At 47.4% G+C, this 14,561-nt stretch overlaps 1 protein-coding gene across 1 annotated transcript in view; it reads left to right on the top strand.

The window, feature by feature from the left end:
- DEAF1 (DEAF1 transcription factor) overlaps positions 1-14,561 on the top strand; it is a 44,710-nt gene that overhangs the window by 24,840 nt on the left and 5,309 nt on the right. Inside the window, exon 11 of the mRNA XM_006893197.1 lies at positions 7,502-7,591. Within this exon, the coding sequence (XP_006893259.1) occupies positions 7,502-7,591 (90 nt within the window). The remainder of the gene's footprint in view (positions 1-7,501; positions 7,592-14,561) is intronic.

Raw genomic sequence — 14,561 nt, 5'->3', positions numbered from 1 at the left:
ATTGTTCATATGTCATTTCAAGTTAAAGCTGAAGAAAATGCAAACAAGGATAATCCGGAGTACAGTCCACCTGAATTTAGAGAGTATCTCAAGAGCAGCTTTGCCCAGTTGAACACCAGTGACCAAGGGCCACACAAGTTGGGAGATGATGTTAATGACATTTTCCGGGAACAAAGGTCATTAAGAAGAGAAGAAGTGCCAGAATGGAAGTAGAACTGACTCTGAAACTTGCCCTTGAATGTGAAGTAGCCTCAGTGCAGACAATTTCCAGCATTCTGGCTGTATTTCCACCACGTCGCTGGGTGGGAACATCACTTGGAAGGGTTGGTTAGTTTTGCCTCCCACCAGGTTTGAATTGAACAAGTTGGGCAGCAGGAGCTGGGAATTATTGCTATGAATTAGGAAGGAAGGGAGAAGGCGTGTCCTTTAGGCCCGATTCCTGCTGACGGGAACAGCAGCCATAGTGGGTGTGAAGCAGCTGACCTGGAACTGCTGCCCCACGCAGCTAGAGCTGGGGTTCCCCCCCCGTGCCCCACGCAGTCAGAGCTGGGGTCTCCCCCACACCCCATACAGCCAGAGCTGGGGTCGCCCCCCCACCCCACGCAGCTAGAGCTGGGGTCTCCCCCCCACCCCATACAGCCAGAGCTGGGGTCTCCCCCCCGTGCCCCACGCAGTCAGAGCTGGGGTCTCCCCCCACACCCCATACAGCCAGAGCTGGGGTCTCCCCCTATGGAAGTGAGTGTGGGGAGTTGCCGAACCAGCAGAAGTAAGAGAACTTTGTGACTGTGGAAGAGGTGAATGGATTTCAGACCCTCATAGAAGGAGGTGTGGGAACGGGCAGGCTTCTCCTGAGTCTGCAGGGGCTGCTTCTGTGTTGGAAATGGTGTTGATGGAGATGATTCCCCTACAAGAAGTTAGGTCAGACTCGCTGTCCCATGCTGCTCTCCCTCTTCACAGTAGTAGCTAAAGTAGAAACAATGAAAAGCCGTGAAGACTTCAGTAGTAACTCAAGAAGACAGAATCAAGTATTAGAATGGAATGGAGTTAGCCAACACCACCAGTTACTGGGATCCACAATCGGCGCCCATCAAAGTAGCAGTCAAGAAATCATGACATGCACTGATTAAATCTGTTACAGAAGACTTCAGATGTTAAACAAGTTCACAGATTGACACATATTTTGGGGAGACACATCCACCTCCTATTCTCACAGAAGTCTTACATTAAATTCAAGTCCGAAATCTCCTGCAGTCAACTTCCTCATGTAGGAGCCTGTGAAGTCTAGAATACCAGTTACCTGTTGTTTCTCATGTAGAGTGGTGTGTCAAGCACAAAGCACACATTTCCATTAGAAATGGGAGGGATTGGAGGGACAGAAGGAATAATATGCGTTTTGAAAGTGCAGAACAGGCCTTTGAAAGCCCTGTGTACAAAAAAAGCACACTTAGAGCCGATTAGCAGATACAGCCACTGGGGCCGAGACCTCAAAGTTGGCTCAGGATAGGACAGGCTTCAGAGCTGGGATACGTGGTCACTGAGTCGCAGGTGACTCGATAGCACATAGCAAGTTCAAAACCCAGCAAAACCATTTATGCTAACTCTCAGGGCTCTCTAAGACTATTGAGGCAGTGACCTTGGCTCCAGCCTCTGGTGTCGGCTGAGTTCTGGGTTCTAGGTGAGGATCCGGGTCCGGAGCTTCAGCCCTCCCTTCCAGGCTCACTAGGCCTGCAGCTCCAGTCCCTCTCCATCTTCTGGTTCTTCTAGTCCAACTGGTTGGTGACCCTGCCTTCTTAGCCCAGGAGGCCCTGCTCCTTCCAGCTTTAGGCAGAGGATCCAACACTGCCCCTCTGGAATTCATAAACGGCAGCCCCCTAATCCATGGCCAAGTGTGAAAATGTGACTCTTTGAAACCTACACAGTTGTGGCCTCACCCTTAGGTACCCAGAGGCCTTGGACTGACTTTGTGACCAGGTCAGCTCTGCCTCCTGGGCCCCTAGTCTCAGGTTCCTGGACCTCCCTGCCCTCTGGCCCAGCCTCTGCCCTGCCCTGGCAGGTGTCACAGAGCTCTTTAGCTCTGCGGACAGGTACCTGGAGGCGCCCCCCTTGACCAGAAGGCCTCCTGCTGAAAGACTCCCCTCTCGCTGGCTCCTGTGCTGTCCTGTACTAGTTCCCTGGCTCTGCTGACTCTGCCGTTGTCTCTGCTCCTTGTCATTTGTGCCCCTCCTGCTGTAGAGCCCCCTGCTCGGCTCCCTGGGATGTCTGTAATCCCAAGTCTCTTTCCCTGTTGTTGTTGTTGTTATGTGCCGTCGAGTTGTTTGCAACTCATAGCGACCCTATGTACAACAGTCCTAAACCCTGCTCTATCCTGTGCCAATCGCACTGCCTCTGACACACCCATTCCGATTACCCCAGTCACTAAATCAATCCATCTCATAGAGGGTCTTCCCCTCTTGAGCCGTCCCTCCACCCTCCCAAGCATGATGTCCCTCTCCAAGGACCTGTCACTCTTTGCAACATGCCCAAAGTATATCAGACGAAGCCCCAGAATCCTTGCCTCCAAGGAGTAGCCTGGTTTAACCCTCTCCTGCATGAATCTGTTTGTTTTCTTGGCAGTCCATGGTACATTCAATACTCTTCTCCAGCACCACAGCTCAAAGGCATCAGTTCTCCTTCTTTCCCTGTTAAGTTCTTCAAACCCTCGCAGCCTCTCCTCAGGATCTAGTTCCAAACGCTTTTCACCTTGTGTGGCTGTTAGGGCCACACCCTGCTCTTCCCACACCAAGTTCTTAGTTCCTAACACAGGTGCAACAGAATTGCCACAGGAGAGTGGCCTTAGCAGACAAATTTATTTTGTCACCGTTTATTTGACTAGAAGTCCTAAGTCAGGTTGCTGATTGTAGGGATATGGCATCAGGATCGGAGGAAGATTCATCAACAACCTCCATTATGCAGATGACACAACCCTGCTTGCTGAAACTGAGGAGGATCTGAAGCACTTGCTGTAGAAGGTCAAGGACTGCAGCCTTCAGTATGGATTGAGGTTCAACATCAAGAAAACAAAGATTCTCACCACTGGGCCAATTGGCAGCATTATAATAGATGGTGAAGAGATTGAGACTGTTTTAGCTTTAGTTTACTTGGCTCCACAATCAACACTCTTAGTATGAGCAGCCAGGAGATCAACAGACACATTGCATTGGGAAGTTAGCTGTCAGGAACTTCTTTGAAAGTACTGAAGAGCAACAATATCAGTCTGGAGACTAAGATGGGCCTGATCCAGGCCATAGTCTTAACAGTTGCTTGCTGTATGCATCAGAAAGTTGGACAATGACTAGGGATGATAGAGAATTGATGCCTTTGAGCTGTGGTGCTGGAGAACAGTGTTGAATATACCATAGACTTCCAGGAGAACAAACAAGTCTGTCCTGAAGAAGGTGAAACCGGGCTGCTCCTTGGAGGCAAGGATTCTGAGGCTTCATCTGATATACTTTGGGCGTGTTGCAAGGAGGTATCAGTCCTTGGAGAGGGACATCATGTTTGGAAGGGTGGAGGGACAGAGAAAGAGAAGACCATTGATGAGATGGATTGACTCAGTGACTGGGGTGATGAGGGTAGGTGTGTGGGAGACAGTGAAGCTGGCACAGGATAGAGCAGGGTTCAGGACTGTTGTACATAGGGTCGCTGTGAGTCACAGGCTACTCGATGACATATAACAACAATGACAAGTTGTAGGGAGCTCAGCTGGCCGAGTGGTAAGAAGTTGCACTGCAATCCAGAAAGTATGAGGTTCGAGTCCACCAGCTGCTCTGTGGGAGAAAGATGGGCGGTCTCCTCTTGTGCACCTTACTGCCTCCGAAAACCCACTGGAGGGTCAGTTAGGGGTTGGTTCCAGCTTGATGGTGCAAAACAACAACAAGTTGTAGGGTAGGGGAGTTCTGGTGGCTTAGTGGTCAGGGTTGCATTGCCAGCCCGAAGGTCGTGACTCAGATCCACCTGCTACTCTGCAGGAGAAAGATGGGCAGTTGTCTCCCTTGCTGTACTTGGATTTACTGCCTCTGAAAACCCACTGGAGTGTCAGGTATGGGCGAGTTCCACCTCAACAGTAAATACCACTGTTGAGCTGTAGGGGATGGTCTTTGTCTCCGTTCAGAATCTGTGGGCCCATTGTCCTTCAGATACCCCTGTGTGTGTGCATCACCTGGAGGACCTCACCCAGGACACTATCCCTGTGGACGCCCTCTGCTCCCAGGCAGTAGATTGTACTGCAGTCCATCTAACCACGATCACTGCTCACTTACTGACTATATCTCAGCAGATTTATGCACTGTAAAACCTAATCCTGTAGATTGCATCCTGTCCAGTTAACATAGCTCCACACAGGTTAGGAGTACAGCGCATGGCCCATTGACATCAGTTCATAACGTGGAAAGTGATAATACTTCCATTATGGCCAAACCAAGTTGACATATGACTGGGGGAGGACACAATTCAAGCCACAGTGTGTGTATTAGTAGGCTATTCCTTTCTTCATATAGTTCATGGTCCAGTGGTGAGAATCTTTGTCTTGATGCTGAGCTTCAATCCATACTGAAGACTACAGTCCTTGACCTTCTGCAGCAAGCACTTGAGGTCCTCCTCACTTTCAGCAAGCAGGGTTGTGTCATCTGCATAATGTAGGTTGTTGATGAGTCTACCTCCAATCCTGATGTCACATTCCTCCTCATAAAGCCCAGCTTCCTGAATGATCTGTTCTGCATACAGATTGAAAAGGTATGGAGACAGGATGCATCCCTGACGCATACCTTTCCTGGTTTTGAACCATGCAGTGTTTCCTTTCTCTGTTCTGATGACTGCTTCCTGGTCCACGTATAGATTTCGTAGGAGCACAATTAAATATTCTGAGATTTCCATTCTTTTCTATGTTAGCTATATTGTTTGTTGTGATCCACACAGTCAAATGCCTTTGCATAGTCTCAAGTGTATTGATTATGGTTTCACTTAAGATGAAGTCATTGGCAGACCCAGTTCGTTCTCTATCCATCATGATGTAGGCTATCAGTCCAGTGGCAAGGATTTTTGCTTTCTTTGATGTTGAGATGCAATCCATATTGAAAGCTACAGTGTTTTACCTTCTGCAGCAAGTGCTTCAAGTCCTCCTCATTTTTTGCAAGCATGGTTTTGTCATCCACATAACAAAGGTTATTGATGAGTCTTCCTCCAGTCTTGATGACACATTCTTCTTCACTGAGTCCAGCTTCCCAAATAATTTGCTCTGCATACAGATTGAATAGGTGTGGAGAGAGAATACAGCTACGATGCATGCCTTTCCTGATTTTAAACCATGCAGTGTTCCCTTGCTCTGTTATCACAGCAGCCTCTTGGTCTAGGTGGGTTTTGCATGAGCACAGTTAAGTGTTCTGGAAATCCCATTTGTCTCTGTGTTAGTGACAGTTTGTTATGAGCCACACATTCAAATGCTTTTGCATAGTCACTAAAGCATGATTAGACATTCTTCTGGTATTCTATACTTTCAGCCAGAATCCTTCTAACACGAGCAGTGATATCTCTAGTGTCAGAGCCTCTTCTAAATCCAGCTTGAACATCTGGAAGTTCCTTGTCTATGTCTGAGTGACCTTGTGTGACAAGGACCCTATACCCACATTCTGACCTGTACCCTAGAGGGGCTGGGAGGGACTGTGGCCATGCTACAATCTGCTGTGTGGGGACGGGTGAGTGGATGCCCTTTCATTCTGGCAAGGGTCCAGGTGGCCGGGTATGTAGACGCCTGGCTCCTGTCCACGCCTGGCTTCCAGCCCCTGCAGGCATCCCTTGCCCCACACTTCCTCCCCACATTGCACATTCCCTGCTGCTTGCATGCTCAGCTGAGATCAAGCTCAGGGTCTCTGGCTGTGCCCTGACCAAGAGGGTGTCCCGAGCAGCTTTCTGGGGGTCAGGTGACCCTTGGTTACTGAACTTGTTTTAAATTGAGTCACTGCCCATCACACAAGTGCATTCTTGGTCACTGGTCATGAAGGAGACCTGAGTCCACACAGTGCAGCCATGGGGGGGGGGCACATCCCCTTGGGAGGGACATCCTTTTGTCGGGGTGGGAGGGATTATCCCGTGGTCAGGGCGGTCCTGTGAGAGGGCAGGCAGCATACCTGAGGGGGGTGGGTGGGAATGCCATGGCTTGTCTGGTGGTGGAATTAGTCCTATGAGGGGTGGAAGGAGGGTCAGTTCTGCGGTGCGGTCAGACTTAGGGGTGGGCAGAGAGCAGTCCCATGGGAGGGTGTTCCTTTGGGGGGATTGGGGGAAGGACTAATCCAGGGAGGAAGTCAGTCCAGTTGAGAGGCAGGGAGCAGTTCTGTGAGGAGCATTCTCATGGAGGGGTAGGGGGACAGTCCCGGAGGGGAGCAGACCAGTCCATTGGTGTGTCCATAGGGAGGTGGATGTGGTGATGGTCCCTGGTAGAATTTAGGGTGTTGATGAGGGCAGGGGGTCTGTCTGGTGGGACAAGGGCAGTTGGAACCAGAATTTGCTGTCCCATGGGTTGGTGTGTGGGTGAAGGATGAGGGCACGTAGAGGACTGGGTGGATGGTTCTGTGGGGCATGGGGGCATCTGGTTCATGAGAGGGTTACTAGGGGGCACAGCAGATCCATCACAGTCCCCGGCTTCATCTCAAGTGAATGAAGCCCTCCCTGAAGATAACTGTTAAGGTTACAGGCTTGGGTCTTTTGAAAAGTGTTTTGTTGTTTAAAGTGGAGACAAGTGGCCCACTGACGGCCTTGTGTCCAAATGAGTGAGTGTGTGTAGCACCAGGGCCTCAGACAGATGGTGGTGAAGACGTGCTTGTTGAGGAAGGGCAGTGAGCCGGGGCCCCAGAAGCTGTCTATCTTGAATGGTGGCACTGTGGGCACCTGGGGTGTTGGTGTCCAGGCCTTAGAGCCTGCCCATATCCTAAACAGTGCCTTCCCCTACCATGCGACCATGGGGACACAGACATGTCCATATCATCCCTGGTCTCCCAGGTACAGGGCACTATTGAGTCCTGCCTGGGAACTGGTCAGTTGTCCTTATTGTTACAGTCCCTGGATGGTTCTGTCTGTGGTCCAGGGAGAGACTGCAGGCTGGTCCCACCTCGGCAGTGAAGCCCTGTCACCAGAAACAACTCGTGTGACTGCTCTGGGTTCTGGGTACCTCTCAGGGTCAGGGCATGTGGTATAGACAGGACTCAAACGTGTGCTGTTGGGAAAGGGGATGTCACACCCTTCAGCCTGTAAAAGTCCCATCTGCCTGTCCATGAATGTCTGGTGCTCTGCCTTGCCCCCGCGAGAGTGAGTGGGCATCTGGGTGGGCCTCCCCTGCCCTCAGCAGACTGGGCCCAGGACACAGTAGGTGGGTAGGGGTCCCAGACCCAGGACAGACACTACAGGCAGTGGACTGCAGGCAGAGGGACGTGGCCCCTGTGTGTCATCGCTGACCACTCTGTCTTTCCTGCAGCAGTCCTGTGTCAACTGTGGCCGGGAGGCCCTGAGCGAGTGCACCGGCTGCCACAAGGTCAACTACTGCTCCACCTTCTGCCAGCGCAAGGTAGAGTCCATGCCAGAGGCCTGAGGCCCTTCCCCACAGGGATGCTGCATCCAGCTGTACCGTGAGCCTGGGGTTGACAAGTACCCAGGTGCGCCTTGTCCCAGGTGCATCTAGTGTCCAGGTGTGTGACACCGCACCGCAGTGCTCAGCACTTCCTCTGTGCTGTAGCATCTGAGGGTGGGGCCTCCTGGACACGGCACTCTGCGGTCACCCCGAACCTAGCACAGCTCTCTCCCTGGGACGCTGGTTCTAAAGCAGTAGCTCCCAAGCCCCACCATTGTATGGTCCCTGAAGAGGGCCAGTGCACAGTGGGGACTGTTAGAGGCAGGTGGAGCTCAGACTGTGCCTCCACAGGCACCCTGTGAAGAGGACAGGAGCACTCACCCCATGACAGGAGCACTGACTGCACATGTTGAGGAGTTGTCTCCTCTAAGACGGGCCTTAATCTGAAGTAGGACTGCCCTCTCTGGGTTGGGGGTCTCCCTCTCTGGGTGGAGTCTTCCTCTCTGGGTGGAGTCTTCCTCTCTGGGTCGAGGTCTCTTTCTCTGGGTTGGGGTCTCTCTCTGGGTTGGGATCTCCCACTGGGTCTCCCTCTGGGGTGGGGTCTCTCTCTGGGTTGCTCCACCCCCAGATGTGCCAGTCATCTTGGCCTCTCTCCCTCTGGGTCACGGTCTCCCACTGGGTCAGGGTCTCCCTCTGGGGTGGGGTCTCTCTCTGGGTCACCCACCCCCAGGTGTGCAGGTCAGCTTGGCCTCAGGATGACGGGCCTGGGTCGTCATACTCATGCATACATGTACCTTCCCAGTTGTTTGGTTGTAAAAAAGACTTGAGGAGAGAATTCTGATGGGCACTTAGACAATCTCAGGCCTTGTTTGTCTCTGGGATCAGTTTTGTCCTGCTAACGTGTCCGTGTGCAGGCCAGTTCAGTCCTGGGGCTCCACTTATGCGCTGGACAGGGGCGTTGTCCCCATCCTGTTGACAGGTTTTTGTTGGTCCCGTGCAGGGCAGTGGAAAGGACTGGGAAAGGCAATTGCCTGCCCCATCTGAGTACAGGTCCCGCGCACGCTCTGCCCTGCACACGCTCTGTGTTGGTGTGGTTGGCTTGGCTTTTCTTTTGGGACCTCCTGTGAGGAGTGAGGGTATATATCACGTCTTGTTGAGGCATAACGTCTGTGCCACAAAGTCCATCCCTTTGGTGAGCAAGTTGGCAGTGTTGAGGAAGCTGCCACAGCTGGGCGAGTGTCTGCTTCCTTTTGAGAGCCTCCCCTTGGCCCCAGGAGGGCCCCACACACTCCTTAGTCCCCAGCAGCGGGCACCCTGCTCTCAGTCAGTGGTGTCTGTCCTCTAGCATATTTCAGATCGTCCATGATGGAGCTGTGACTGCAGGTGGTCCTTGTACCACCCTGTGTGGACGTGTGCCTGCTTGGTTACCCGTTCCTTGCTGGAGAGACCCTGGACCACATCCACTCTGTGGGATTTGTGGTTCCTGAAGATTCATGAAGCTCAAACATGAAGCAGCTCACAAAGGAGCTTTCATGGGGACAAGCTTCTGTTTTCTTAACTGTACACCTGGAAGCACATTTGACGGGTCATTCCTTAAGAATCTGCCAGGTGTTCCACAATGGTTGTGCCACCATACACTCCACCAGGCCCCGGTAGGGGTTCTGTTTACCCACTTCGCACCAGCACTTCCTATCTTTTTTTAAAAAAAATTATTATATTTGTGTGTGTATGTACCATCAAATCGAATCTGACTGGTACAGGAGGAGATTGCCCCTCCTTCTCTAGTGGAGCATCTGGTGGATTCGAACCGTGCACCTCTGGGATTGCAGTGCAGCTTCTTGGCACTAGGCCACCAGAGCTCCCACTTCCTGGCTTTTTCTAGTTGGTATGAAGTTCTATTTTGGACAGAATATTTAATCATATAGGAAGTGTCAAAAGAAGGTGAAGAGAATACACAGAGTCATTGTAACAAGAATGGATTAAGGCGGAATCATTTCAGGAAGTAGCAGATGAGAACCAATGGAATTAAAGGAAAAAGTCCATGTTGCACTGAAGACGTTTCTAAAAGAGAATGCTGCAGGGACTGACTAAATACCATTTCAGATGTTTCAACACATAGAACAGTCCTGGATGTGCTCACTGACCTGTGCCAAGAAATTTGGAAGACAGATAGCTATCCAGCCTGGAGACACCTATATTTGTTCCCAAGATGATCCAACAGAATGCAGAAATTACAGAACAATCTCATTAATATCTTGTGTAAGTAAAATCTTCCTGAAGATTTTTCACAACTAGCCAGCGCAGCGAACTGCCAGAATTCAGGCTGGATGTAGAGGAGGCTGTGGACTAGAGGACGTTATTGCTGATAGCAGAGGATACCAGAAAGATGTAGGTTTCTGTGTTATTGACTCTGCAGAAGCATTTAACTGTGGGATCACAACATTTAACACTGGGGAGGATGGGATTCCAGATCACCGATTAACTTATCAGACGCCCCTGATTGGTTGGCATCAAGTTGTTCAAAGCTCTCTTTTACAGGCTTTCCCATCTCTAGTCCCCTGTCTTGACCATTCCTGCCAAATTGTCTCCTTTCACCCTTGCGTTTGTCGGTTATTAATTCATTTAGAAGTTTTTTAGGTATACTTGTGTTCATAATTGCTCCCTTTCTGATAAATTGGCCCTTTTGTAAAATGTTTCTCTTTGTTTCTAGTAAGAGTTTTTTGGGCTTGCTTTGTTTTGCCTTGTTTCTAATTAAAATTTGTTTTCCATGATAGTATAATCACTCTAGTTTCCTTTTCGTTAATAAACTTAACAAAGATGTTGAAAAATTAAACCACACAATAAGCCAACTTGATCTCATAGATACTTGCAGGCTTATGTACCTCATCAAAGCATAATATACCGTCTTCTCTAATGTAAAAATATACAAATAATACAAAGCATCTTCTCAGACCACAATGCTACGGTATTAGAAATATGATACAATACAATATTAGAAACAAGAAGATAAAGGACAAAAAGCATACATTGGGAAGCTGAGCAGCACCCTGCCTGAACATAAGTGGGTATGAGAAGGAATAAAAATGAATTTTAAAAGTTTCTTGAAACCAAATAAGAATGAAACACAACTTAACAAAACCTCTGAGAAACAGCCAAAGCAGTAATTAGAAGTCAGTTTATAACAATAAGCAAACACATTGAAAGGCAAGAAAAAAAATTATAATTGACTTTCTAACCCAGTATCTCTAACAAATTGAAAAAGAACAGCAAAAAACTCCATTAACCTCTAAAAGAACTGAAATTATAAAAATTAGGGCAGAAATAAGGGAGCTCTGATGGCCTAGTGGCAAGAAGCTATGCTGCAGTCCCAAAGGCATGTAGTTCAAATCCACCAGATGCTCCACTGGAGAAGGAGAGGCAGTCTCCTCCTATACCAGTCAGACCTGATTTGATGGTACACAAGAAGAAAAATTAAAAATAAGAGCAGAAATAATTGAAATGGAAAACAAAAACAACTGAAACCATCAACAAAACCAGGAGTTGGTTCTTTAAAAAGATAAATAAAATTGACAAACCACTAGCAAAACTAACAAAGAAAAATAAAGAAAAAAGATAAGACATAAATAATCCAAATAAGAGATAAAAAAGGCAATACCACAATAGAGCCAACTAAAATAAGAATGTTAAGGGAGCTCTGGTGGCCTAGTGGCAAGATGCTGCACTACAATCCCAGAGGTACGCGGTTCGAATCCACCAGATGCTCTGCTGGAGAAAGAGGGGACAATCTCCTCCTGTACCGGTCAGATCTGATTTGACAGTACACGTAAAAATAATAGAATTTTAAAAAATAAAATAAGAATGTTAACATGACACAACCCTGCTTGCTGAAACTGAGGAGGATCTGAAGCGCCTGCTGCAGAGGGTCAAGGACTGCAGCCTCCAATATGGATTGAGGCTCAATGTCAAGAAGACAAAGATTCTCACCACTAGACCAGTTGGCAGCATCAGGATGGATGGTGAAGAGATTGAAATTGTTCACAGCTTTAGTTTGCTTGGCTCCACAGTCAACACTCTTGGAACCAGCAGCCAGGAAATTAAAAGACGTATTCTCATGGGAAAGTCTGCTGTTAGGAACCTCTCCAAAGTACTGAAGAGCAATGGTGTCTCTATGGAGACTAAGGTGTGTCTGATACAGGCCATGGGCTTTGCTATCAGTTGTTATGCATCAGAGAGTTGAACAGTGACTAAGGAGGATAGAAGGAGAATTGATGCCTTTGAGCTGTGGTGCTTGAAAAGAGTATTGAATGTACCATGGACTGCTACGGAAACAGATTCATCCTGGAGAGGGTTAAACTGGGAGGCTCTTTGGAGGCAAGGATTCTGAGGCTCCGTCTGACATACTTTGGACATGTTGTTAGGAAGGTCCTTGGAGAGGGACATCATGCTTGGGAGGGGGGAGGGACAACACAGGAGGGGAAGGCCCTCTATGAGGTGGATTGATTCAGTGACTGGGGTAATCGGGATGGGTGTATCAGAGACAGTGCAATTGGCACAGGACAGAGCAGAGTTTAGGACTGTTGTACATAGGGTTGCTATGAGTCACAGGCGACTTGACAGCACATAACAACAACAAAAACAATGGAATATTATAAAAATCTATACTCAAACAAATATGAAAACCTAGAGGAAATAGACAAATACTTAGAAACTCACAACCTACCTAAACCAACACAGATCAAAATAGAACACCTGAACAGACTCATTACAAAAGAATAAATTGAACAGGCAATACAACAACTTCCAACAAAAAAAGCGCACTGGACTAGATGGTTTTACAAGTTAATTTTATCATACATTCAGAGAAGAACTGTCACCAATTCTACATAAACTACTTCAGAAAATAGAAAAAGATGAAATTCTCCCAGACTCATTCTATGAAGCAAATGTATCCTTAATACCAAAGTCAGGTAAAGACACCACCAAAATAGAACACTGTAGGCCAATATTTCTCATCAACATAGATGCAAAAATCCTGAATAAAATCCTGGCCAATAGAATCCAACAGTACATCGAAAAATAATTCACCATGACCACGTGGGATTCATAACAGGTATGCAAGGATGGTTCAATGTAAGAAAAACAATCTGTAATTCATCACATTAACAAAACAAAGAACCAGAACCACATGATCCTATCAATTGGCAAAATCCAACACCCTTTCCTGATTAAAGCATTCAACAAAATAGGAAGAGAGGGGAATTTCCTCGACATAGTAAAAAGTATATACCCAAATCCAAGAGCCAACATCTCTCAGTGGAGAGAGATTAATGCATTTCATTTGGGAACAAGAACTAGGCAAGGATGCCCACTATTACCTCACCTGTTCAGTATTGTATTGGAAGTCTTGTTGTTGTTGTTGTTTACCAGGGAGTTGGAACCAACCCATATCTGATTCTCCAGTGGGTTTTCAGTGGAGTTAATGTCATGGGAAGAGATTGCCCATCCTTCTGTCTACAGAGCAGCTGGTGGCCTTAAACTACATGCCTTCGGGATTGCAGTACAGCTAGCAGTAAGACAAGGAAATAAGAGGTATCTAAATTGGCAAAGAGGAGGTAAAATTATCTCTGTATGCAGATGATATGATAGTATACTTAGAAACCCCTAAAGATTCAGCAAGAAAACTATTGGACATAATTGACCAATTCAGCAAAGTGTCAGGATACAAGCTCAACATACAAAAATAAATATGGTTTCTCTACAGTGACAAAGAATACAGAACTGGAGCTAAGAAAAACAATACCCATCACAACAGCTTAACCACAAGATTAAACACTTGGGAGTAATTAAAAGAAAATTACAAAAGTATTACTACAAGAAATAAAAGGAGACCTGGAGAAGTGGAAGGATTTACCATGCTTATGGATAGGAAGACTCAATATTGTGGAAATGACAGTTCTACCAAAGGCAATCTACACGTTCAATGCAATCCCACTATAAATACCAATTCCATTCTTCAACTAGATGAAAAAGGCAATTTCCAATTTCATCTGGAATGGAAGGAGACTCCAAATAAGTATACACTCCTTAAAACAAGAAGCAAGATAGGAGGCATCTCACTCCTTGATCTCAGATACTACTACACAGCCTTGGTGGTCAAGACAGCATGGTCCTGGTACAGTGGCAGACACATAGATCAGTGGAATAGAATTGAGAACCCAGAAATGAGCTCATCTACCTATGGTCAACTGATTTTTGGTAAGGAGATGAAATCAGTTAAGTGGGGAAACTAAAGTTTCTTTAACAAATGGGTTGGCAAAATTGGAAAACTACCTGTAGAAAAGTCAAGTAAGACTCACAGCTCACACCATACACAAAACCAAAAACCAACTCAAAGTGGATCAAGGACCTAGGAGTGAAAATAAGGAATTCTGAAGCAAGGATTCTGAAGTTTCTTTGTCTGACATACTTTGGACATGTTGCAAGGTGGCATCAGTCCTTGGAGAGGGATTTCATCCATGGGAGAGTGGAGCGACAGCTCAGGAGAGGAAGACACTCAGTGAGATGGATTGAATTCAGTCACTGGGGTAATGGGAATAGGTGTGTTGGAGACAATAAGATTGGCAAGGGCTAGAGCAGGGTTTAAGGCTGTTGTACATAGGGTTGCTATGAGTCGCAGGCGACTCGACGGCATATAACAACAACAACGAAAAGGGATGCAAATCAAAATAAGTCGAAAAGGGATGCAAATCAAAATAAGTATGAGTTATCATCTCACTCCCAGTAACAATAGCTAAGTTCAGCAGAGCAGCAAACAACAAATGCTGGTGAGGTTTTGAAGAGATTTGAACCCTTATTTACTGCTGGAGGGAGTGTAAAATGGTGCAGCTACTATGGAAGAAGGATAATCTTTTGGTATCCTCTGCTTTCTGCCAAGATCCATCTTACATTAGCTATAATATCCCTAGTA

The sequence above is a fragment of the Elephantulus edwardii genome, unplaced genomic scaffold (assembly GCF_000299155.1).
Source record: "Elephantulus edwardii isolate Elephantulus edwardi_28Jun2011 unplaced genomic scaffold, EleEdw1.0 scaffold00126, whole genome shotgun sequence".
Taxonomy (NCBI): Eukaryota; Metazoa; Chordata; class Mammalia; order Macroscelidea; family Macroscelididae; genus Elephantulus; species Elephantulus edwardii.
This window is presented reverse-complemented; position numbering and strand designations above follow the sequence as displayed.